Source organism: Siniperca chuatsi, linkage group LG9 (genome assembly GCF_020085105.1).
Source record: "Siniperca chuatsi isolate FFG_IHB_CAS linkage group LG9, ASM2008510v1, whole genome shotgun sequence".
Taxonomy (NCBI): Eukaryota; Metazoa; Chordata; class Actinopteri; order Centrarchiformes; family Sinipercidae; genus Siniperca; species Siniperca chuatsi.
In genome coordinates, this window is record NC_058050.1 from 23,447,279 (window position 1) to 23,473,667 (window position 26,389).

Genomic DNA, 26,389 nt, shown 5'->3' on the forward strand with positions numbered 1-26,389 from the left:
TTTAGTCCATAACTGTTCATTTTAGAGATTGCCAGCTCTGATTGCTTCTGTCAGAAATCAAAATATAATGCCTGTGAAGTGTTTCTACTGGAATATTTCTTTTTTTTTTCATACATGGAGACTGAAAAGGAAAATATATATATGCTTGTCCTGTGTGCCATATGTGGGGGCTTCCAGAGCATGGAAACCTACGTAAGCACCAGTCAAGTAGTACAATTTGGGTTTTCAGATGGCTGCAATTGATCTCCCATATTGTGACATTTCTGTACAAGAGAGCTGCTCCAAGTTAAACAGGCGCCTTATGTCAAGAGGCTTTTTTCACCACCACCACATCCAGCTGCATCTCAAAGTTATAGACAGCTTGTTCACAGAGCGATTTTACCATCATGTCCTGAAATCCCGAGAGTCACTCCCGCTGCATGGTGTTTATTGCAGGTCACCGTTAGGGCCCTGGCCTTCAGTGGCACCATGGCAGACAGGGGAAAGCCCTCTAACCCAAAGGACAGTGTATCATTGTTTTAATGTGGTTTCTTTGGTATTTTGTGTTCCAGCAAAATCCCAACCACATATCAACTGACTGCCATGTGCAGACTTGAAAATTACAAGTGCACAGATCGCCAAAACTGAGCGTAACTTAAACTGTACACAGTGTTATTATTTGTTTCCCTGACAGAGATGATGACATTTCATCGTTCCCTTGTGCACTTGCACTTGCCCATTACTGATGATGCTAGGCTGTTTTACAATATCAGTGTCCTTTAGAAAAAAAAATCTCCTTGTTGCCCTTTACAATAGAACATTGACAAAGTATGCATAACAGTAGGCTATTTGCAGTGAGCAGCACTGGATATGACATCAGATCTCTAAAATGTCTCTGTAAGCAAGTTTGTGCTGAGCCCACATCAACAAGTGTGTAATGTGGTAAGAGAGAAGTGTGTAAGCAAGCATACACAGGGAGGGGATGAGATTCACAGAGGCTCCTGAGGGAAATCAGGATAAAATGGTAACTGTGCTTGGAAAGCACATTTTATATTTTCGGAGGAAACTGATTCTAGGCTCAGCTGACTGTCCTACCCAATACTTAGTCTGGGAATTATATAAAAATGGAAATGGAGCATGAGAACGACATCATCTGGATTGTAAATGTCTGCTGTAGCCTGCTAACCATCATGATGCATGCTGCTGACTGCTGAACAATGCAGTGGGTATGCAAATGTAGGTTTACAGTATACTGGAATCACATTTGGCCTGTGCCTGAGCCAGAACGTACAATCTGGGTTTGAAAGTCAAAATGACCAGTCAACTCAACCTGAATGGACATGAACAAAACTAAGTGATTCTGTTGATGTGAATATGTAAGTTTTATAAAATCATATCACATCTCATAACATTATAAAACAAGATACCATGTTCATCAATAATAATAATGATTATTACATTATTAAAATAATTACGACGTTCTTCTTCTTCTGCTTCTTCTGCTGCTGCTGCTGCTCCTGCTCCTGCTTCTTCTTCTGCTTCTGCTTCTGCTTCTGCTTCTGCTTCTGCTGCTTCTTCTGCTGCTTCTTCTTCTGCTGCTTCTTCTTCTGCTTCTTCTTCTTCTTATTATTATTATTATCAACCTCAGGCACGCCCACAGCTGGCAAGTCCATGACGTTGACACGGTGTATGTTGTCAAAAGAGAAAAGATGGCGTCGGTATCAGAAATGTACGATGTGGGTTGGGAAGGTAAGACAAAAGATAAAGTAGATGCTCCTCATGTGTCGTTTAGACGAAGGCATTCGGTGTTCATATTCTCATTCTTGGTGTTTTTGTTGTGCAAGAGCATGGGGATAGTCTCCGTTGTCCCAGTTTGAATGTACGAGCTAATTAGTCAGCGTGTAAAGCTGTTAGCTAATGCTAGATAGCATGGTTAGCTAACTTATCGGGTTCATCCATACAGTAACGTTACACCCATACCAGCTCAATAGCCGTCATTTGTAACTTAGTTGTTGATGGTGCTAAAGTCGCGTTTAATCTAAAGCAGTAAGCGATGTCTGTCTGTTTTCAGACAACCACCTATCATCTGTAGCATGTTAGCCAGTCACGGCTAGACAATCTTGGTTTAGTTTAACATTAGCTATAGCTACGTCGTAATATAACGTTATTTCTAGTTCTACAAAGCACATATAACGCAGTAATAATAATGCAATAGTAATGTTAGTGCCATTTTGTGCATTTGCCAGTGTACTAGTAGCACAAACATAACCGTAGTGTTTAAAAGTTCTACTTATGTTCTGATAATCCGATAATTTGAACTAAATGTATTGATTGACACTTTTGGGGTGTCTGAATAGCCCCAGTAACTTTAGTCCCATCATACACATCAGTTGAGATGACGTAAAATTACTGAAAAACGTTACTACACATTACATTGAAGCTTTATATGTCATATATTTCACACTCAGATCCCAAATCGTTTAACGTTCTTTCAAAGTCCCGGAATTAATGGACCAGGCTTGATACATTATGTTGGAAACTGTTGTTGATACAGATCCCGACTGTCCTTATCATTTAACAACTTTGTCCACAGAGATGAGAGACAAGCTGCGTAAATGGAGAGAAGATAACTGCAGAAATAGTGAACAAATTGTGGATGTTGGTGAAGAGCTCATCAGTGAACATGCATCTAAACTGGGAGATGACAGTAAGTGTGTCTAAATAAACCAGTACATGCTTTTACATCATTCCAGAGAACGTTTTAACAAGCATACACACAGAGGAGTTTGTCAACATAGACTATGAGGTGCATTGTTTCAGATTGACCATTAGAAATGAGATTAAGTCTACACCAGTCTTCAGTTTGTTTTATAACATTAAAACAGGTGACTGTAAATGCACTGAAGTAGAGAAAATTGTGGCCTTTATTACAAACTCACGTTAGCAGGGGAAACACGTTACTGTTTTGGTAATAACACAATGGACAGTTTGTCACCATTTCCTCGTAGCAGCTCTCACATCATAACGTAGAAGTAAGGGATGAGTATGGCCTACAGGTCTGTTCAAAGTTTAAAAAAAAAAAGGTTTTTAAATGAGGATCTTCTGCTTTGTAGCATCGAAAACCACTGAATGTCCCTCTGTAAAAACAGTCAGGCTAATGTTATTGACTGTGGGTTCATCTGTACAACTGTGTGAGATATGATTGATCTAAGTGGGCGATTTTCTGCTGCCTAGATTTTTTCTCTCTTCTCTTGTGGTATATATTTTTCTTTTGGATACATTTCGGAACAGGATCTTAGGTTTCCTGTGATGTGGAAAACACAGATAGATGCAGTCATGGCTGAAGAGCCAAATCCAGAAATACACGATCGCTTACATTAAACAGATATTTAGGAGATTTTGAGGGGGAAAGGTAAAATACTTAACTTGGAAAAACTTGGAAAAGCATGAATGGAAACAGGTTAACGTTTTTATATCTCTTGGTTTGGTTATCTAAATGATGAGTAGACAACTTCACAAAAAATAAACAAGTAGATGATCAGTAAAAGCAGAAAACACCTTTGGAAGATGACTATATTCCAGACATACTGTAAGCAGGGATATAGTTAACAAGGCAGTAATTGTAATGGTGTGAAATGTGCAATAGTCCGTTGCCTAGTAATGCACTGAGTACAGTACGCTGTTGATGTCTTTAAGATTTTATTTTTGAAGCTGCAGTGACCTACCATAAACATATCAAAGGTCATGGTTTCCTTTTATAACAGTACTGTCCTGCTGCATTACCCCATAAAACTCTCCCTTTTCCCTAGTCATCATGATTCATACCGTCCTCAAAAGTGGTGGATAAACACTTAACAGGCCATGGTTTTATTGAAACCAGCTCTTAAATTGGCTGTGAAATGAGATGGCAATTATCAAAACAAGAGTTGGAATCATTAAAGTCAAGCTAGAGGCATTTGTTTGTTTTGGCATAACCCGACAGTTTTTGGGTGGAGTTGGATTTTATTATTCTTTTCAATTAACAGGGGGTGTTCATTTGGCTGAACATGCCCAGTTTACTTGTCAAAGCTGTCTGTCTAACATGTTGTATTAATTCCATTAATTGGCTTCTGTAGCCAGGCTATTAGTCAGTATGTTATAATGTTACAGTTGACCGAATGAAAAAACAAGATTTTCTTTTATAGCTAACCACCAAGTGAAACATTTTAAAGGAATGGTTGTGCCTGTTAATGATGGTGCTCAACATGCCTTGCTCTCCAAGTATATAAATATAACAGTGCTGACATTTTCAGACTTGCTCGAGATTGGTTTTATGTAGCTAAAGAAAACATGTGTTTGACCATATCCAACCATAAGGTCTCTACACAAAAGGAATCTCAGTAAGCGTCATGGAGTAGAAAGTGGACAAAGCAGAGATGTCTGATATTAGTACAATTGTCTATGACCAACTACAACCACTCTACAACATAATGTACATATCGATACACATATCACATTACTATGTCACATTAACAAGACATTGTCTTTATCTAGCACATATATATTAAAAGTGCAAGCTGCATACATGTGCGGAAGTCAGAGTGAGGGATGAGAAACAGTGTGGCATGTACAGAGATGTTAGTTCAGCACAAAGCATTAACAGTGTTTTTAACAATGTTTGCAATGTGTTTTTTTTATTTCACCTTTTCCATGTCTCGGTTATACTAGTACAAAGTGTGTGGAAGACATCTAATAATGAGGAAAATGAATTGTGGTTGGGAGTGTAGGGTAATTTTCAGATAGTTCTACTAACAAACTTAAGAACTTATTTTCCTTGATAATGTTACACTTAATATCCTCAAATGTAACATTATTACTGAAATTAAATTAGTAATTTATTGCCAACTCACTGTGGGAAATGAATAACATGACTGTAAAGCTTCACACAAGGGCGTGTACTTGAAATGTTCCTGCATTTATGATTATTATTATTATTATTGTAGTCCTGTCCAAGTTTTAAATTAGTGTATGGTTTTTAACAAGCAACATTATCTTCCATTTATTCCATACAGAAAATCGTAAATGTAGCATTACAGATGAAATGAAATGGGAAAGTTCTTTGAATGAAGTCTTAAGCTGTTGAATCACATCATGGAAGCTTGTTTGTGTGAGTAAAAAACATGATGTGCAGCTGCTGGGACGTCAAGTGTACAGTTCAATATATCATTTTTTCATGTTACACCAGACAGTGGAATGGAAAGGGCGTTAACACCGTCTGCTTTGTCTGTGTCTCTTCTGCCCAGTATGGATTATTTATGAGCAGGTGATGATCGCAGCGCTGGACTGCAGTCGGGATGACTTGGCTCTGGTAAGTTTTTACCGCTCTTCCTCACACACCCAGCTTCAAAAGCCATCCTTCACTCTCTCACAGCCATTCCTACTTTGCAGCAACCCCTCTGCCAAATGTGAAAATCTGATTTTTATTTGGCCAAATGGTATTACTCTGTCTGTACTTTGGAAAAACAATTTGCTGAGAGTTGGAATTAGAGGGTGTAGTAAATGAGTGGAGAAGCATCCTTCAAGTGTTAGCTGAACTTGGCCATCATTTATGGAGTTCAACTGCTTTTTCCCTCAGGATTTATTTGCCATCCTAAAGCTTAATGTGATGTTTCTGAGTTCACGTTGCAATATTCATAGCTCTGAAAATGGTCAGATCTGCATGGGATAAAAAAAAGACAAGAGATCATGGTAATTGAAATGGTTAATCTCCAATCAGTATGGATGAAACGACTCTCTTGGCAAAAAGAATGACTCATTGAATACAGAAAAGAGAGAACTCAGTCATTGGAATTAGTTGTTGGCTATCCTTTCAGCCCCGCTGCCAGACTTTTTAAAAAAGCAGAAGGACCAGACTTCAGCTGATGGATAGTGCAAACGATTCAGGTCACACTGCATTCAGGATAATGCTAAATATGCTTATAACCATTCCTCACCTCTTTCACTACTGTGTGATCAAACAAATTCAAGCTCTGTGTAGAGGAGGAAGTGGCAGAGAGCATCCTCGCTCTTCTTTTAATAGTAGCAAGCATCGTAGTCTTAACATACAGTAGTAATTCGTAATTTATCTAAGACTGTGAAATTGGCTTTTTGGCTGTCTGTTTTTATATCAATGTGTTACGTTTGTTTAGGTGAAACATAGGCAAAATCTGACATTTTCAAGACAGGTGGTTTGTATCTGTAGAGGTACAGTATGTGTGTGAGAGGAAGAGTGTAACAAAGTTTAGTTACAGCCAACTATAATTGGTCTCTCTCCTCTGCCCACATCCTTGCAGACCTGTCTACAGGAACTGAGGAAGCAGTTTCCAGATAGCCACAGAGTGAAGCGATTATCGGGCATGAGGCTGGAAGCTTTGGAAAGGTAAGCATCGGGTACCAAAAGCTCCAGAGGCAGAGGAGGCAAAACAAGCTCAGCCTCGCTGTTATGTATGGTACTTTGGGTGGCTTGGGGGCGAGAAACTGTTAGCAGATCCTAAGTGGTACAGTGGTCTGGGTGTGTGTAAGTATAGTATGTGTGTGGGGTAGGTTGTGTTTATGTTGGATCACCCAGCATTCGTTTGGAGAAGAGGGGAACGGAGAGAGGAAAGGTTCAGCACTGGGTAGTCCTGTGACCTTTTAGCCAGAGTTAGGGATTCCCGGGAAGGAAGTGGTTGAATCCCACTGTTATTCAGGGGGTCCCTCAATCTTCTCTGGTTTCTATTCCTCCATTGTTTCCTTATTTTATTACATTTTATTACTCCTCATCTCTCTCTGTATTTTTCTCTCCCTTTGCCCTCCTTATTTTCATGCTTTCTCCAAAACAGGATGGAATAATGTCTTGGCCCTGTAAATATTGACTTGTCACCTTAATCTCAACTTTGTGTCTCTCCCTTTCTCAGTGTTTTATTTTTGAATCTGCAGTTTATAAAAACAAAATGGAGCAAGAAAGAACAGGGAGTATGTCAGTCTGTACTGAGCTGAAGTAAGGGTAATTCAGTCTGTTTACTACCTCGCTCACATTTCCCACCCGGATCACCATTGCTGGTTTATCAGTTATGTCAGAGTTTATGTGATAATTGAGAGTGATTGCTTCAGCGCTGTCAGATTAAATAAACGGCACACTGGGATCTAATTGGCAGCAGACAGCGCTATACTTGAATGACACAGCTTCAAACAGCAAGGCCCTTCCCCTCCACACATGCACACACACACACGGATCCTAAATAAATAAAGCAAATCAAAGTAGCTTGTGAGTGCTCGCCTGGTGCCATCTGAAATCTCCCAAAGTGTGGCTGAGTAATAAAGTGAATGTGAGGGAAGCAGCAGTGCTGGAAGTGGGGCTTCTCAGTGCTAATGGGAACCAGAGTTGCTTCTGTCTGTTGCAGGCTGTGGGCGGGACAGTTTCTGATCACTGATCCCCGCCTTTGGCTGCTAAAACGTCAGCGTTGCAGATTGCCCCTAACAGGAAAAAAAGTTCTAAAATCATCCTTTAGCGCCTGATTTGACATGACAAGTGAAGTGCACATGCCTCCTATTCCCAGATTTTTTTACCGTATGATTTGATATTTACAGCTCATAAATTTCTCCTTTTAAACAGAATCATGTGGGCTCAGTCCAACAGTTTGAGGCACGCTGTGTTGGACATTGTTACTTATCAGGTTCATATGTGTGTGTATTGTGGTATTATGTATGGGCCAAGAGACAGACAACTGAACCAACAACTTAGCTTTGGATCTGGACAGATGTAAAAGCAGCAATTTAATTTTGTTTAAAGGTGAATCAAACTGGATACAATCAAATGAAAATTCAATCTTCAAAACAGTGTGCTTTGTTTGTATTGATTTCATGACTCATTGTGAAGTGATATAAGCCTCTAACAATGTCGGCTGTGTGACCAACAACCTAAACTTAAATGAGTGTTTATTTCTTCCTTTAGATCACCACTGATTTCTGTACAGCCTCACTGTAATCATAGGAACCTGCCACACTGTATACAGAAACTTGATTACCTTGAACTCTGTTTGATTTCCCCACCACCTAATTTTACCCGACTGAGGACTGGGATTGGTTCAAAAACAAATTTGTATTCTTTTCTCTCTATCTGAAGGTACGACGAGGCCAACAAGCACTATGATGCCATTCTCCAAGACGACCCCACCAATACGGTAAGACTGAGAATCAGGGAAAGGGGGAAAATCCCTCTTCTTAGTGTTCTACTTTGCTTCACTTTGTGGTCTCAGCTTTTTGGAGGGCTTTTAAATCTGCCGAGGGACTTTGGTGTTAGCAGTGTGAGTTTGCGAAGTTAAACTCCCCTTGGCCTCTCTGACCTCAACCACAGTGCTGATCAGCCTATCACCCACACAAGGGAGGGGGCTGGCTGGGTGGGTGGGGGGTGATTCATGGTCTTAGTCAGTGGCAGACATGTTTGGTGGAAGTAAAGCGTAAATAAAGGTCTGGCCTTTGAAGATGGTGATTTACTGGACCTTTCAGACCCCCACCCTGAGTGAACAGGGCTGAACTCCTGTCCCACCATCTCTATTGCTGTCTACTAGCTTCAGGTGCAAAGTCTGCTGTGTGTTATGCTGTTAATACAGACGAGCCCTTACTTCTCTGAAGCTCTCTTCTTGCTATCTTCTCCTCTCAATTTACTATTCATCTCTGTGAAATTACTTGCAGAAGCATTTCTAGCCAGTGTTCTGCCAATCCCACACCACCAACCCAAAGCATAATGTACCTGCTGTTAATTGTTTCCATAAGAACATGTGGCCATGCAAGAAAATAAATCTTTTAAAGGGTTTTCAAACGAAACCATGACCTTATTTATTTTGGCTATACCCCTCACCCCAAAGATGTTCAACAAGGTTCCTGTGCCATGCTAACATATGGATTGCTTTAGATGTATTAAAACATTTTCTCTCAGTGCTACAGACACAGCATAGACATTTGTGCTTCGGATGCCATGCGAAGATTCGTCACATTGTCGGTTATCTGCTTTAAACCAATAGAAGCCTTCCTGAAAAAAAAAACAATAATCCTTACCTCTTTATCTAGCCACAGCTGCTGCCTCACACCATGTCTCACTCCCACCTTCACTTTGTTAAGACCATCTCTGTTTATTTTACACTTTTGTTGCTGTTGGAAGTTTGCAAGCCAGATTGGCAAGTCAGCCTTTAAAACAAGGGACAGGACTGTTTTCATAGGCAGCTCCCCTCAGTTATATTTCAATTTAAAAGAGTGGTCGGGTCATGGGATGTACTTATTTTTAAGGCAAGGGATAGGCTGAATTTCACAACAAAAGTGTGCATGAGTTGTGAAACTGCATTTGTGCTCAAAATATAGTCTGGGAGGGCTGAAGTACAATTACAATTTGCCTGTTATTCTCTTTGATAGCGTCCATACTTACTGGATGCTATCAAAAATGCTGATGCTGCCTAAAACAAATGCCACAGAACAAACAACTGAAGGATTGCCAACCGACTTAATTACAAATTTAATTCAAGTGGCTTTATTGGCATGACTGCATACAATGCAACATCGCCAAAGCTTATTAAAACAAACTATACAATCATAGGGGCTAGGGAAGGTAGGTAATTTCTAAGTCTCATGGCTTATGCATCTCTGGCGACACTAAAAACACAAATAACTAGCAAAACATTTGTGTGATAGTCTACTTTCCTAATTTATGCTGATCTATGCCATGTCTGACAAGGAAATAACACTGGGATGGTTGCAGTGAATATTTTGAAAAGATTTAGTCCCGGTCATGCTGTCCAACACAAGATTGAAGTAAAAGCCACAAGTCACGTTATTTTCTTGTAACACTGTCATTTTCATATACAAAATGGGTGTTGCTCCAGCAAATGTATGTTTAAGTAATTGGCGTCATCTGCAACAAATTGCTTCACATTTATCCACTGTTTGGACAATGGGAGTTGTAATTTCAGTGAATCCCAGGGCACCTCCCGACATGGCACAGATCTTCTGGGGATTCGAGGGACATCCTCGGAAAGGGAATGGTCAGCTTCCTGGTCTCTGCATGCTGGATACTGCCACCCTAGCGAGCATAGGCTGTCAGTCAAACCTGGGGCCGGGAATGGAACAATATAGACAAATAGGTCCTCTGTCCCTGGGATGTTAACCTTAAACCTTTTTCCCACAATCCTTGTCCTGAATGACTTGGGTGTAGTGCCTGAGGGTGGAGCGATGATATGACATTGTTTAGGTCACCTGTCTTAATGAGGGCTATCTCCTCCCTACATGTTCTCCAACATGCTCCTAAGAATCAGGCAGGGGATGGGCCTGAGAAATGGCGGAAAATTGGCGACCACAAGGAAGACTTGCGAGGCATCCCAGCATGCGAAGCAGAGATTGGAAACTGAGCTGTTGTAATTACAGGCTGTGGAATAGATGTGGTACCCATTAACCAAAATTGTTGAATCAACAAAAATTGCTCAAGGTTTTTTTGCCATGGCGGTGTCCAAAAAATGTTTCAAACTCTTAGCCCTTCCATTGCTTGCTATGTTCCAATACCTACAGCAATGATCTGGCAAAATTCTTGTCTGTGTGCGTAAATGCATTTTCTTCCACCTTTTTATTTCTTCTTGTGAGTATTTTAGATTATGCAGTGCCCACAACATTTGCATACATGGATGGACCAATTTATAATTTTTTTAACATTGAGTTGACTCAGTGATTACATTAATATTGAATTCCAATGCTCTCATTTCACCCTAATTGTTCAATATAAAAAGCTAGTATTTCTTAAATAAGCCACTGAGGTCACATAGACGACTCCTGAGGTTGACCCACAATCATATGCAATTACAGATTCATTGTAGGACAAGATTTGATTTGTGTGGGTCAAATCTTCTGAAATTTAAAGCCCCAATTCAGATTTTTTTGACCACATAAATGTGAAGTATATTCACAATATTAATAGAAGAGTTTCACTTATAGATAAAAAAAATAACATTCTGTTTCATAACTGATCATAATTGAAAATATATGCCTCCATTGCTGCTATGTACAGATGTAAACAAACCTTTAACAGCATCATGAAGCATTAATATGTGTCTTAACTTGTCTTTCGCTCTTTCTCTTCCCTTTTTGTAGTATGCACAGTGTGCTAGGTGTGCCACTCTTGTTGTGATGTTTCTTATTACAGAGGAAGGTTGCGGTAGGTCGTAGCAAAGAGCCAGGGGTGATGTAAATAATCCAGTCCTCACTCCTAAGGTCTCCTCAGAGCGCTAATTAAAAAAGAATCATGACAACAGAGGGATCAGACCCACTGCCAGGTTTTCTGGATCATTAGTTAGAGAAAGGAGGAGAGAGAGGAGTGGTTTGGAATTGCGTCTCGTTTAATAAAGTGCTGTGTGACTCTCTGGGCTACCAACTTCCATATGTTCCTTTGAGCCCCAAGTGGTTCTTTATCTGGGAAAGAAAAAAAAAAGCTGGGAGTGAAGAGTGGTGGGTGTGGTCATGGCGGGAGCGCACAAGTGCAAAAATCCACATTCAACATCGCTTTAGTGTTTGTTTAATTTTTTTCTGCTTCCCTTTTTGGGTATTGGATGAGGAAAGATCCCACATGCTTGTAATTTAGTCTGAAGTGAGTATAAATTCCTGAATCTCACATAGCATCAAGTTCTGGTGAAATGCACTGGTGTAAAGTGCTGTGATCTTTGTTTTATAGTCAGAGTACATAAAAGAGGAAATAATGGGTGGACCTTCACTGCTCCTTGTTGCTTGATAACTTCATACTATATTTTAATAATTTTTTCTCAAGTTGCCTTTAGACCACCCTGATAACAAAAATCCACACTTCTACAGATGTGAACAGTGTGTTTGGGAATAAGATACATTGTGGTGTAGGTAGAAATCCGTACTGATGATGTTAGAATCCTTCTTTGTTTTATCAAGATATTGTCCTGTTGCCTGTATGCTTTTTTCCTGAGAGGCTAAAATATTGCTTGTCAGTTGAGACTGCAGTGTCTCTGCAGGTCCCTGTCCCAGACTGATGGATAAGTGGATGTCTTGTGATAGCAGTGTCTGAAGAGGCCCAAAGTTACAACCCCCCAGACATAACTCATAAACAGCCCTCAATGGCTTTGGTTATGAGTGCAGGAGAGGAAGCCCCTCTCAATCAAGTGCCAGTCCATATAAAAATAGGCTGTGGCAGGGCAGTGCACTTCTAATGGAGCGGCAGCCTCCTGTTAAGATTTTCACTTACTACCAAAAGAAGGAGGAGGAGGGTTGGTGGGAGTAAAACATTTGGAAAAGTCGGAGCAGCAGGAGTAATGCTTTCTAATTCAGATTGATGAGAATCTAATCCACCTTAAGGTCACTTCAACATCAAAACGAAGCGGAAAGCAATTTTCAGCTGATGTAAGTTGGGCTGGTGCAGCGTTAGATGCGTGCCGTGCCGGCAGGAAGACAGGCGTTGGGGTTTGGGGGAGTGTGCCATTTTCCCCACTTGGTTAGGGGATGACTCACCACTTTATCTCAGCCACTGAGCTCATTCCAACTCCCAAACATTGACTCATAATGTGTGTGTATCTCCTGTTGGACATGGCCACTAACTATCTCCAATTATGTCTTAGTAGGCTTGTATTCAATTAAATTTCCCAGTAATTATACAAATAAACTTAACAATATTAGCTTAAGGGGCAAAAGTGTCTGTGCCTTTGTACTTTTATTTTCATGGCTGTTGTTGTAATGCACCAAAGGGCTGATTCATCTTATAGAAATGATTCAGTCTCATAGCAAAACTTAGAGCAGGATTGTGGTGCACTGAAAAGACACTAATGTACACACTTAAACTCACAACTCTTACACTCACTCATCCTCTCATCCCCCTTCAGACAAACACTCGAGGAGCTCAGTTCCTAATCCTGTTTACTCTCTGCTCTACAGGCAGCAAGGAAGCGCAAGATCTCCATACTGAAGGCCCAGGGGAAGAGCGCTGAAGCCATCCGGGAGCTCAATGAGTATCTAGAGCAGTGAGTGTTTCTACAAGGGGGGGGGGTGTCAGGCACCCCGTCGTCACCACCTCCCCTGGCTTTTATTTTAATTAAAAACCGAGTTTGCTTTCAATTGAGCTGGCACAACTTCTGCATAAAATGTCAGCAAACTCTTTCTCCTACCTTGATAATTGGATGACTGTCATTATTGTTATTGTAATAGGTAATGCTTACATTTTTACTATGTTACAAATGCAGTCCCTGTTTAAAAATTTCTGTTATGACTTGATGTAGAATTTATTGTCATTTTGGGTTTACAGGTTTGTTGGGGACCAAGAAGCGTGGCATGAGTTGTCAGAGCTCTACATCAACGAACACGAGTAAATGCATTTTTATAACTTAACAGTGTGATTTTAGTATTTCCAAATTTTATATGCATCATAACGTATTTCAAAATCAGTTAAGCTAAAACCCAAGGATGATTTACATTTCACTTCCTAATGGCATAGAACACAACAGTGACAATTTTGAATTTAGCCCCAAAAGTTATTCACCATAAACAGAGGTCGGCAAGTGTGCTTTTCAAAGTTGCATTAAAATGCTGTTATCAAGCTTTAAAAAAGTTGAGTCACCTATGTGTGTTAATGCATCCATTCAGGGGTACTCGAGGGCCAAATTTTCCTCCATTATGTACTTTTTTTGTCTGCCTATTCAATTTACTTTAGCTTTGAACCAAAAGCTCACATTCTTTATGGTTATGCTGTGACCCACCTTTGCAATTATAACCCCAATGGACAATTCAAACAACATTTCCACCAGCTGTAGTGGGTAAACTGAAGCTTGATTTTACACAGTTAAAGGTTAAAATAAGCTCTCTTTTTCATGACAAGTATTATCTAAGTACCCAGGAGCATTGATTTCAAAACAGCAACTTTGAAAAACAACCAAGACAAGGGAGAAATGGTAAATATCTCAATGAGGTAAAAGCACCAGAAAAGAAATGCAAAACTGATAGGAAATGCTGGAAATGAGCAAAATATTCAGCCATTTGTCTGCCAATTGTCTGAAAAAAATCTTCCTTTAATGACAGATGTTTATCATATATAAGTGCCTTAGAAAGCAGTAATCTGTTTCCGGTAAGGCAGCCATATGTTCGACGTGTATCTGTCAGTTTAACAGGGCTTCACATCAGACTGATGGCTTGATCTCCAGAGGGCCTTTGGATGGCCACAATGGAAGGCAGTGGGATGCCTAACTCAGCCAGGGGTCTGAATGGAGCCCTGTCCATGTTTGTCACATAAGAGAAGTTTAATAGGATTTCAGTCTTAAGCCCCCTCTCCTACATATGAGAGCAGACAGACTCCTTGGCCTCCTACTGATATCTCAGTTGCCAAGGAGAATTGCCAGACAGACAAGAGCAGTGTAAGAGAAAAATAATTTTGTTTGTGCCACCTTTTATCCCTCCTTAATTGTCTGAGGCTCAGAAGTTACTGAAGCAGTGTCTGTAGCTGAACTATGGTTTTATATGTGTGCGTGTTTGTGTGTGTGTATGTGGGCACGCTGACTCTATGGTTGCTTGGTTGCTCTGTTACGAGGGCAGTGGCAGCAGGAATGTGTAGCACGGTGAGAAGGATACTCATTGGATATTTCATGCTTTTGTCTGGGAGGCTTTATTGCTGTAGTAGCCAGAGGAAATCCAAGGGTGAGCGGATTATCTCCCAGCTTATCCCAACACTTCTAATATCACACCATTCACTCCCACAGCCCCTTATCTACAGGCGTGTCAATTTCTTTTCATTGTTTTCTTTATTTTGGGTTACAACCTCCCTGTTTCCCCTCCTCCTCCTCTTCCGGATAGCCCGGCATTATCGCCACTCTTTTCCAGAGGGATAGAGCAGGGGGGCAGAGAGACAGAGCACTTGCTGTGAAATTCCCAGGAGAAGGTGGTGGCACTTCTCTTTCCCCCCAGCCAGAGAAAACAGAGGGTGATGGAGAAGCGAGGAAGAGAAATAAACTCTCCTCCCCTCACTGCGCAACACCCTGGGAGCTAAAAATAAACAGTGTGTCTCTGCACTGCCATTGTAGGGGTTGCAGCAGGCATCAGTGTTAACACATTAAAAATGTAATTAAGCCTCTGAGTTGACACTGTTAAAACAATCCTTATGCCAGCGGTGTTTAGTCATGAGATTATTTTGTCTGTTTGCAAGTATTGCACAGAGCCACTGTCAGAATCTGCTGTTGGCTCTCATTCGGACCCAGCTTCTGAGACTGTTCAACAAAATTGGACTGGTCATCCAGAATTACAGGATAAATAGTAATCATTTTTTCAAACATACTTTGCACAGTCTGAATCCATTTTTGTCTTAAATGCAGTCAGAATGTGGTATTGAAATGAGGCAAAGCCACTGCTGATGGTTTTACAAACCTCCAAAAGAAACAAATACGAATCTTACAGTCTCGCACATGATGGAGGCTACAACTTTACTCAAGCACTGTGGTAAAGAGTGATCTTAGGAACTGCCATAGAGAGTAGCTTGGTTATAGTGGGGTTAGATGGCTTAGAGGAAGAGTAGAAGAGGTAAGGGTCTGGCTCTGGTACAAGATTCTGGTTGATGGCTGATGGAGTGGGCTCTGTTGTAGGCCACGGCCACTGCATGAGCACATCTGAAAGTCTTTATGGAGAGGAAGTGGTAATTGTAAGCAGCCCCCAACCTTCCAATCCCTCTGATCTCCCCCTCTACTCAACCCCTTCCCCCTGTTTATTTCTTTCTTTCTGTGTCCCCACCTTCCTTTCCCTCCTATGCTGTTAATCTTTAAGCTAGTTACCATGGCGGACTTTAAATAGACTGATAGGTTCTTCATGTTGTCGCAGGCAACATTTGGTTCCCGCAAAAACTCTGCATCTTAGCATTTTTCCTCGTTTCTCACAAGTGAAATTACTCCCCATCTATCGCAGTGTAGAAGCCTGTTGACGCAAGCAGTGGTCTTTTGGTTTTTCTTTTAACTGATAAGGTTCATTCAGAAACATCTTGCAAAGCAAAATGAAAAATGGCATTGCTCAAGAAGTGAAAGCTTAGCTACAAAGAATCAACCATTTTCTGTTGGTGGGTCTGCTTCTTGGTCTTGGTCTGTGTGTGTTGGCTTCTATTTTGTTAGGTGTACAGACGTTTTATGGTTCTGTGTTCAATGATATACTTTATCTTAGCTCCTCTTGGCCTGGGTCTGTGAAGGGGAAACTGTGTATTAGAAGTGGAGTGGCAGCAGATTAGTGTGAGGTCAACAGCTCAGCAGTCTGCTGCTGAGAAGTGATCTCATCTGAGTATAGGCACAGTGTGCCAGCTCTTACTGTAGTGCTGACCTCAGGAAGGTAGTTAACTACACATTAAAGGCTGAAAAAACACACAGACGAACAGGATTGATCCTCAGTGTCCCCAAAGGAGAGAGAATCACCACGCTAGATAGGCTTTTACCTTTGCCAGCTGTCTGGACTGAGTAACTTTTACTGTAAGCCTGTAAACAAACTTTATGTCATGTGGTGTATCTTTACAGATCTCCACAACATAGGCTATAAGTTCATCACATGTAAACTGCCCATACCCCATGTAGTTTTCAATTCAAATGTATACCTGTAAATTTATTGGGCATATATGTTGTGCTTCACAGTTAAGCAAGCAAAAGGATGACACATCCACAGCTGTATCAATCGACTCACTGTTTTTCTTGTCATTTCCACAGCTATGGAAAAGCTGCGTTTTGTCTGGAGGAGCTGATGATGACCAATCCTCACAATCACTTGTACTGTGAGCAGTACGCTGAGGTAGGTACCCGCCTGGATGTCCATCATCAAGCATGGGGGCAAACTGTGGAATAAATGTTAGCTCTCTGTGAATGGTGCCTCTCTGTAACACCAAGAGACACCAACACGCTCTTAACGTCATTGGGAATATAGGCTCATGAAAGGAGATGTGTTTACACTGGGTTGTCATGTATTGCTTATTCAGATGTCATGCTGTCATTGCTTGAGCTGCCCTTTAGCACAGCTTATTGGCCGTGTTTAATGTCTCCTCACACAGGTGAAGTACACTCAGGGGGGGCTGGAAAACCTGGAGCTGTCCAGAAAGTATTTTGCCCAGGCGCTGAGGCTGAACAACCGAAACATGAGGGCATTGTTTGGTCTGTACATGGTGAGTACCGCTTTGCATGAAGAGAAAGTGGGATAGAAAGAGAGAGGGAGAGAAAGAAAAAACCAAAAACAGTACAACCTTTTTTTGCAACCGTGTGGTTTGTCAAGGTTGAGGCTGGCCACTGAGTGTGTCAAGCAAGACTGTACTGTATGTGTGTTAAGTGTGTTTTTGGGGGGAGAAAAGAAGGGGCTCTCAGACAGGTCAGCTCACTGCTGACTCAGACGGTGAACTCCAGCATCGGAAAAGTCTGCCCCTCTGGAGCTCTTTATTTTAGTAATAATACCCCTTTGGTGAGACTTTTTTATGTTTATGACTTAAATAAATAAAGTAGTCACGGAGTTAAAGAAAAGAGCTAGAGCAGTACAACTGCTGCAAGCATGGCAAATAATCCAACCAGGTGCCAGCTTGATTGTAGTCTTGGCCCAACAGTTCTTTCATCTACATATTTGTTTAAACAGGATGTTGTCTGCTAGTGGCAATGTATTATATGTAAGTGAGATTTGACATAAAAACACAAACACAGCAGTGCAGGGAATAAAATGTGGAGGGGGAAGCAGGTCTAACACAGAGAGCTCCAGTGTTTTCTTCTGTACTGCACTGGGAGTCTTCAGGTAGTCCAAACACCTCATAGCAGCCCACACCCTCTGAAGCCACTCAGAGGTGTAGGCAGAGTACAGGAGGAGCAGGGTCAAACCAAGACATTTGCTTCTGTTAACTGTCACGTTCGTCTGGAGACAGAGCAGGCCCTGTACGGTTTCCTGACAAGTCATCCACTGACACTCAGGTCTTTAATGGATACTTAAGGTGGGAGTTTATTCTTTTATCAGTCACAGACCTGTCTTATTAAGTGTGTTTTGCAGATTGTCAGCTAGTCTCGGTGGTCCAGATCTTGACAGGTGCAAGAAGTTCAGTAAAAGGGCAGGAAACTTTCACCATCTCACACCATCTGAGTCAGTTCGACAGAAGACCTGGTAGCACCGACCACAGTTGGGTTGTGGGTTAGCTATTCGCAACACTTGCGTGAGGATTCCCCTCCCTAACGGTGCACACTGTTATTTGGGGATAGCCTGTCTGGGTTGACATAATCTAAATTAAGGTTTCTCTTGAGTTTAAAAAAAAAAAAAAGAAATAAAGAAAATGCTTACTAAAAAAATACAGAAGCCAAACCATTTGATAGAAAAAACAGGGCCAGGTTGATTGGTGTGTAGTTAAAGTTTCAGCGCACTGGTAGGGAGGACTTTGAAGTGCAGGCAGGGTAAGCCTTCTGGGGTTTGCTTTGTGGAGATGATGGCAGGAACATGGGAAAGACATGGGCTTTGTGGTTCGGAGGGGAGCTGTTGGGGAAGGCAGAGGCCGTGATTCACACTGCGCTCCTCTCACTGCGCGCCTTTTTTTTTTCCTTTTTTTTTTTCTCGAATACATACTAGGTCCTTTCATCGCCGTGAATCGATGGTGTTGGAGAAATTAGGCCCCGTTAAGTGACAATTTACGTATGAAGCATTAAAACACTCACTTTTTCCTCCCCATAAATGATTTCTCCTGTGTCATCAGGCCAAGGTCTGTTTTTTCTCTTCATTCTGCCACAATGACTAGTGGAGTGGTAGATGGTAAGAGTGGTTGCACATTCATCTCAATTACCCTTTTATTGCTGTTTCACCAAGTTTTGATATAAGAACACCCCTTCCCCTTTTCTCTCCTTTGCTGCTTCTTCCCGTTTTCTGTTTTTCCTCTAGTCTGCAAGTCACATCGCTGCCAGTCCAAAAGTTAGTGCCAAGGTGAAGAAGGACAATATGAAGTACGCTGCTTGGGCTGCCACTCAAATAAACAGAGCCTATAAGGTGAGTCGCATATAGATTTTCATTAGGCTTGATAGTCTAGCTTCATTATATATTTTATTCTTGCCACTATCTTCATTACTCTTGTCTCGCCTCTTATACTGAAAAACATCTTTTCCCTTTTTCCCAGATGCCCCTTCATTCCGCCAGACACTGAAAACCACCAATCATATTATCTTATGACTCTATTGTTGTGTTTTAGCTTTCATGGGGTATTTGCACACAATATTCAGACATCCAGAAATCCCCTCATTTGCATAGTATGTGAAAAATATTCACCACCACCAAATGACCCCTGAATGCACAGCAGTCCCGAAGGATGTCTTTGACTTGCAGTGTTGTAATAACAACCCTAGTGTCTTTCGGTGTGTCTGGGTACATTTACTGTTAATGTGTTGATTTAAGGCCACAACGTCTAAGACTTTATTCCACACCCTGGCTTCACAGATGAGCAGAGCCACAAGCTGATTCTCTGAGGACAACAATCACACTAGACCGTAGCAGAGAGTTGTCTAGTTCAGTGGTTCTCAAAGTGAGGTTCAATGACCCTGAAGGGCCTTTGAACTGAATCTAGGAGGTCCCCAGCAAATTCACAAGCCTGATTTTAATGTTATTTCTTCAGTTGCAGTCTTTCTTAACTAGCTATAAATTTAATATTAATTCAACAAATTCAGATATCGTCCCAGATCTTCCCTGAAATTTAATCTAATTAACGGGGGCAAACGAACCCATTTGAGGATCCGTGAGAAGGAAATTTTAGGACCCTTGAGGTATACGTTGTGACTCTGACCTATTACCATTCAGAGAGTAAGAAAGTGGGCAAACATGGGAGATAAAGGATGGAAGTGTATGTGTACATGTGTGCTCACATACCGTATTAGTATCCGCCAATGCACGCAAAGCAACTAGGGGAAAAAGTGAGAAGCTGCTCAAATGGTATCATTAAAATGGTTTATGCCATTGTCATGGCAACCCAAGTATGAAAGCATATTTAGAAGAAGTCTTATTTGCCATGCGGGCCATATGTGTTGCTTATTTTGGCATCCACAGTTAAACATGTAATAAGCGGTTCTTTGCTCAGCATGTGTGGGTCCTGTTGAGAGAGAGAGAGAGAGAGAGAGGCTCCCCGCTGAGCCTCTAAAGACCTCATCTCACCACACTAAGGCTCTACTTGCCTTATAGACACATTTCACATGTTGAGCACTCAGACAAGTATGAAGGCTCTGTTGGAAAAAATGTGCATGTGAGTAACGTCACGGTGAATGGCTGTTCTCTTTTGGAGCTCTTGTAGAAGTGTCATGGAAGAGCGCTAAGCTTTAACTTGTTCCTTTAGGTTTGAGTTAAAGTGGACTGAACTGTCATAAGTGAAGAGGTGCAGCTTATTTTGTTTAGGTTAATACGTATGCAGATATAAATCACCCTGATAAATAGACAAATATAGAGGTGGTTTGGTCAACAAAATTAGTCAAACGTCTCGATTGATGTCAAGTCCACACAACTCATCCCTTTGATGACTCAGTATGCTTGCTTACCATAGTTTGCTGTCTGAGAAAGTCTTTGATCTGGGGGCAAGATGACTATCTCAAACTGCTAACTTTTTAATCATAAATCAGAGGCCCAAACGCGAGAGAGGCACAAAGTGTGAAAAAAGAAAATCATATTTGGAGGGAACTTGGCAGTGTCCAAATATCTGAAGAAAATAAATGGAAAGGTCTGGGCACCAGGCTTTGACAGGACAGCTGAAGCTGAGTAGAAGGGCAAGGTGAAGGAGCTGACAGCCGATAACATGTTTGAGACAACAATGGCCCTCTCATTCCTGTCAAAAATCCTATCACAGTTTGTAAATGAAACTTCTTTTCTGTTGACATATTACACTAATAACACTACATTTTATATTTATATTTCAAACTTATGAATCCCTTATTGGCAGTGGCCAGGCTGTAGTTAAGTACATCAAACAAGCTTTGAAACAGACCTATTATAACATTACTTTGGGACTTCATCTGAAACTTGTTACAGGGGTTTGACAGTAGCATAACCAGTAGTGCAGCACATGTTGTCCTTGCTTAAATATTTTCTTTATTGCCAAGGAGGTGTGGGAGAGGGTTTACCCACAGACAGGGAACACACATCTCTGTTTGGTGATGTTGGCTGTAATGAATCAAATGGAATAGCTATTTGCTGCCCAAACACTGCCTTACATATGACTATATACAGTTCGCTAGATTCTTTGTACTAACGGCTTAATGGGCATAGATTTCAGTTGTCAATTAACACTTTATTTTATAGAAAAATGTTATACAAAAAAGATCTTAACACCTCTAAATGGATTAACAAGACTGAAGTTACATTTAAATCAGGGAAGCTGATATGGGCATCACTATGATAGGCAGGCTACGCTGTAGTGGCCCAGAGGAAAATAGTTTCAGTTGAGTTGTTATGATGACAGACTGAAATACTTCAGTTACTCTTAGAGGCCAGTGGACAAAGCTTAAGTGTTAAAACATTTTGACTATATGCAGTTTTGACCCCCTGGTGACGATAATGAGACACCTCAGTCAGTCACACCTTTGTCAGGGAACATGATGTGAGCTTCACCCGACCCTCTGCTTCTGCCCTGGTCTACTACCTCTTGTATTTGTTTAACTTGCCTGGTAATAGTGAGGTTGTACTGGGATTTCAACTCAGCTGTGAGTGTGTATGTACAGTATGTGTATGCAAGCCTGGCACCACACACATGTGCACTTGTAGTTAGATGTTTTTTTAATGGTTGCTGTGTGAGACAAGTTAAATGACAAGGTGTAAGGTTGCCTCCTTTTTATTTTTTCGCTCCCCACCTCCAGTTAAATGACTTCTGAGATCTTTAAAAGGGAGCGGCGGTGTGGGCCTCCATCAGACAGCTGCAGGCTGCTGTGGGCTTGTGCTTGCTGATTGATGGCTCCTTTTAAAGCGTTGCTCGTGTCAGTCGTCTACTTTTATTAGGCCCCGGTACCTGGTGATTGTCATACTTCAGTGAGAGAAAAGGGTGGGCAGGTGAGTGCAAGTGGGATCAGACGTCAGTGAGAGGTCACGACTGACTGGGGCACATTTAAAAAAAAAAATAATAATTACCTTGGTGGGGTCGGTTGACATGTAAAAGACCTGGAGATGTGTGGGTTGCAGGTGCAGGGGGCTTCAAAGCAACCCTACATGGCCTGCCCTCCTGCCCTAACTCTCTAAACAGATTCTCTGATTAGCTCCTCTGTCACGGACCACAGGCTCCCACTACGTCATGACTCTATTATCAGATGCTCTAAATAGATGTGGAGCTGTCTGGTCTGCTCCTACTGTTGTAGAACAGGGCAGGAGTTAATGTGGTGGTCTCACCTCAGGCTGAGGAGATAATTGACTACCAGGCCTGGGGTAATGGCGCATTAGGCAGCAAGGCAATGAAATGCACTGATCATTATAGCTACCCCACCACACACACACACCCTAAATCTAGAAGAATGAGTCACACAGGGAAATTACGTAGCCAATTGCACACCTTAGCCAACTGCCCTCTCTAAGTTAGAGTTTGGCAAAAGAGGAAGGAAAAAACATTTGCCATGGAAATACTGTATAGGCTAGGTTAAAGCTACAGTTAGTTCCTGTTTGTAGGGCCAAAGGTTGAATGAATAAATGCCTCACAGCATTAAACACATTGCTTTATGTTGTACATAGGGTTGAGTGTTGTCTGTTGTGTTATTGGACAAATAAATAGAAGGGACCGTGTGTGGTTTTGGAAGAAAGCCAAGATGGTCTTTGTGAGGGTACAAGACTTAAATTTCTTTATCCAACTGTGTGTGTTTCAAGTATTGAAATTATGTTTACAATGGGTGTGTGTGCTTATGCTTCTGTCTGATCAAGTGTGCGCACACTCTCAAGGGTTCATATCTCACTTTGGAGGACATGCAGAATGTGCTCTCTGATCCAGACGCAGCACTGAAACAGAATCCCCTGCCTGTGTTTGACTCAGTGTAATGGTGTTTTCATAATGAGTAAATTGAAAGGACCCTGCAATGCTGTTGCCTCCTGCTTGTCCTTTGCTGTTCAGCTTTGTTGTTGTTGTTGCTGCTGACATCTGCAATGCTTCAACACAGCAGCAGAAGTTGTGTCTGGATTTTATATGATGATTAATATGCTGCAAATTCTCCTGGGGATTTTACTTACACAGGTTTTAAAATGGCATAGGGGAGTAATGGCGTTCATTGCTGTTTGCCACAGTGTTTTTTTATTTTTTTTTATACAAGCACTAGTAGTCTCCGAAGTCTTAAACGAATCACAGAGGCTTTAATTTGTACATTTTGAACACCTGTCCTCTAGATTTATCACGAGATATTCACTATTTTCCTTAATCAGAGTTCTTCAGAGTAAATGTTTCAAACCGTTTTATGTCAAGTCCCGCCCTGCTGTGCTGTGATTGGCTAGCTCGTTACTTTGGCTAGCTCGTTACTTTCCGTGTGATTGGATGCTAGCTCCACTGGTTTTTCTGTCAAATTTTCAGCATGTCCCGCTAGCAGCACTAGTAAAACTATTGACATTGACAATAATGTTATAATAATACAAATATAAATATATTTTAAATCCGTATATCTACAGATGGGTTGCAACTCAATTTAACTCTATGCAATTTAACCCCTTGTTCATAACATTTGCTTCTCCGCAAATCATGTTTTGATAACCATAACTTTATTCAATGAACACATTACACTCCATCATGAACCATGTGTTGCCATCAAGAAAAACAAAAGCAAAACGGGTGGGGGGGAAATAACGCTTAGCATGCTGATGTTAGCGTTTAGCTCAAAGCACCACTGTGCCTCACAGAGCTGCTAGCATTGCTGTAAAGTCTACATTACTTTAGTCTACGTACATTAACAATAAATAATAGTGTTAATGTAGCTTTATTTCTGTCATATTGTAGCTGGCAGAAAGTGTGTTTTAACATACAGTAACTACGATCGAACGTGTGAAAAAATGAGCAAAAACCTGCATCTGAGTGAACAGCAGGTCATATCTTCATCATATACTATAACTTGCATCAATTTGATACATTTACTAAAGTATACTTTTAAATAGTTTTAGAAAGATTTCATGAAGATTTATGTGTATCTATAAATATGGGTGAAGTGAGGTTAATTAGACTGACCCTTTATTATATCCCTGGTCCCCTGCCCAAGGTTAAGGAAGTTGTCTTTCTCGTTGGTATTTTTTGAGGGGATGCCTTGTCAGTTGCAGAGTTTAATTGGGTAGAAAAAGTGTGTGCCTTTATGTGTACGCATGAGTAATCTTAGATGTGCTTGTGGATTATAATTTGCAGCACTTCCTGTGAAACCCTGTGGACATTGTGGAAATTAGAGTGGAGTGTTATGTACTAGAGGCCATGGAAGTGGACTAATCATGTGGGCATCCTGTCTCGGAGCTCTCACACATAGAGAGAAATAAAATGGCACTTATGCAACAATTGAGGAAAAACCCTCCGATTATAGGTATTATTTTACTTTGCGTGACCTGTTTACCAATTCTATCTAATGACCACTGTTGTCTCTGATTAGTTTTGCTTCTAGCTTTGCAAATGGGAATGTTTTTGCTGTGCTCAAATGTGTTTGGCACTCCATTGCTTTAGTTGGCAGAGAGACCTAATGAGCTGATGTTCTCTTTTCCCCTCCCCTCCTCTCTTTCTTTCTCTGTCCCACTGTCTGTGTCTCTGCCTTTCACCTTCCTTCTCTGACATGTAGCTGGCCGGTCGTGGGACCAAGGAGAACAAATGCTCCATGAAGGCGGTGGAGGAGATGCTGGAGTCCATGCAGATCACCATGTCCTAGATGTCTCTCATGCAGCCATTTGGAGCAACATGGCAGCTCAGATAGCCTTGCAATGTGACCAGATCCGGATCTTTAACTGATTTTTTCTTCTTTTTTTTTTCTTTTCTTTTTCAAGTTTGGTTCTGTAATTGATTTAACTTGACGTGGACAATGGAAGACATTAGTTTCCCTCAAGTGCAAAGATTTCCTCACCCATCTGGAACCTAAAACAGCAAATTCCAAGTACTCCAACTTTAAACAGGTTCTACATAGTATTAACCCAGCTGTGATTTCCCCCAGACTGGATTATACTATCCCAATCCCATGCTGACCTTGAACTGATATCACTAATTAGCACATCCACATTAAGGCTATAACTCTGTGACCAGGAAAGAAAACAAGCTGTACAGTAAATGCTATTTATAAAGACAATGTAAAGATCCCAGCTGTCTGTACTGAGGTCTTTTACTATGACGTACTATCTGTAAATGAAACATCTTTATCTAATAAAACTTGTTTTTTTTTTTTGTCTAATCTATCAAAATGTCTTAAGTAATAAAAGTAGGACTGATTGCCAAGTTGAAAATAAATTTTCTTCATGGAGCAAAGTTAGTCAGTTGTTTTTTTTTTTTTTGGATTTCCATGAATCTAAATAGTCATGTTGTCCCCAGCGGTGACACTTATTGACACATTTGAACCTGCTATAATTATCCTGGAGAAGGATGAGAGACATTTGTCTTTATGAAGGCAGCAGTGGTAACAACAGGGGCATTAAAAAAAAGGCCTCTTTTCCCAGTGATTCAAGCTGGGAAATCCTGCCTTTCAATTACCCCAGACAGCAGCTGAACCAACTTCAGCACACTGAAGAACACCTCTGTCATTTCAGTTTAGAGAGCCTCAGAGATCGCTGCCAGTAATTAACACGCCACAAGTTGGAAAGAAAAAAAAATGTTTTCATGAATCTGGGAACTTTCATGACAGGCAGGGAAGAAAGACATCTTAGTGCTGTGAGAGGCAGCCCTGGTTTCCTCTGCTGTTAGAGCAGTACACTCAGTTCACTGGGTTCTGTAATTGTGAATCTGAATTGATCCAAATGATCATCTTAAGTTGTCACTCACCCGTGCAGGGTCAGCTGTTACTTCCATTCCTTTTGTTTATTAAGTCGTGGCAATTGTCTCATAATTTCACTCTTCGGCTGATGGAAAACTTGAGTGTTGAGTTTATGGTCTTTTTTGGACGCCTTTTAAATTGAGAGAGGTCACCAGCTCAAAGCCCGGAGTGTGGAAAGCCGTTTTCTCAAGTTTTTAATACTCCCTGGCCTTGGTCAGTGGATGAATGTGTCTGCATTTGATTTGCCTCACCAATCTGGCGGAACCAATGAAAGCCAGGGGCTTTTTGAGCGTAAACTGACTTGAGTTATTTTTATAGGAAAAGGGCTGAGGCTAAATGAAGCTCTTTTTTGAAGAGTTACAGGGGGAAAGCTGTTTGATTTGAAGCAGAGGGATTCCTTTTTGTTGTAGCGCCTATGTAAATTTTGCTGTACTTGCAAAGGTCATTTATGAACTTGTAAAAGGGGAATAAAGGTTGTCAATCAG

At 41.1% G+C, this 26,389-nt stretch overlaps 1 protein-coding gene across 2 annotated transcripts; it reads left to right on the forward strand.

Moving 5' to 3' along the window:
• The first annotated feature begins 1,571 nt into the window (after positions 1-1,571).
• Positions 1,572-26,389, forward strand: emc2 (ER membrane protein complex subunit 2). Of its 2 annotated transcripts, none has more exons than XM_044206707.1 (11): positions 1,572-1,728; positions 2,573-2,686; positions 5,262-5,326; positions 6,291-6,376; positions 8,102-8,159; positions 12,904-12,989; positions 13,271-13,330; positions 16,686-16,767; positions 17,024-17,134; positions 18,868-18,972; positions 24,729-26,389. In XM_044206707.1, exons 1-11 carry the CDS (start codon positions 1,689-1,691, stop codon positions 24,813-24,815), a joined length of 894 nt encoding a protein of 297 aa, XP_044062642.1. In that variant the 5' UTR covers positions 1,572-1,688; the 3' UTR covers positions 24,816-26,389. The 2 variants fall into 2 exon arrangements, with proteins under 2 accessions (XP_044062642.1, XP_044062643.1); XM_044206708.1 differs by lacking the exon at positions 24,729-26,389 and adding an exon at positions 19,100-24,718.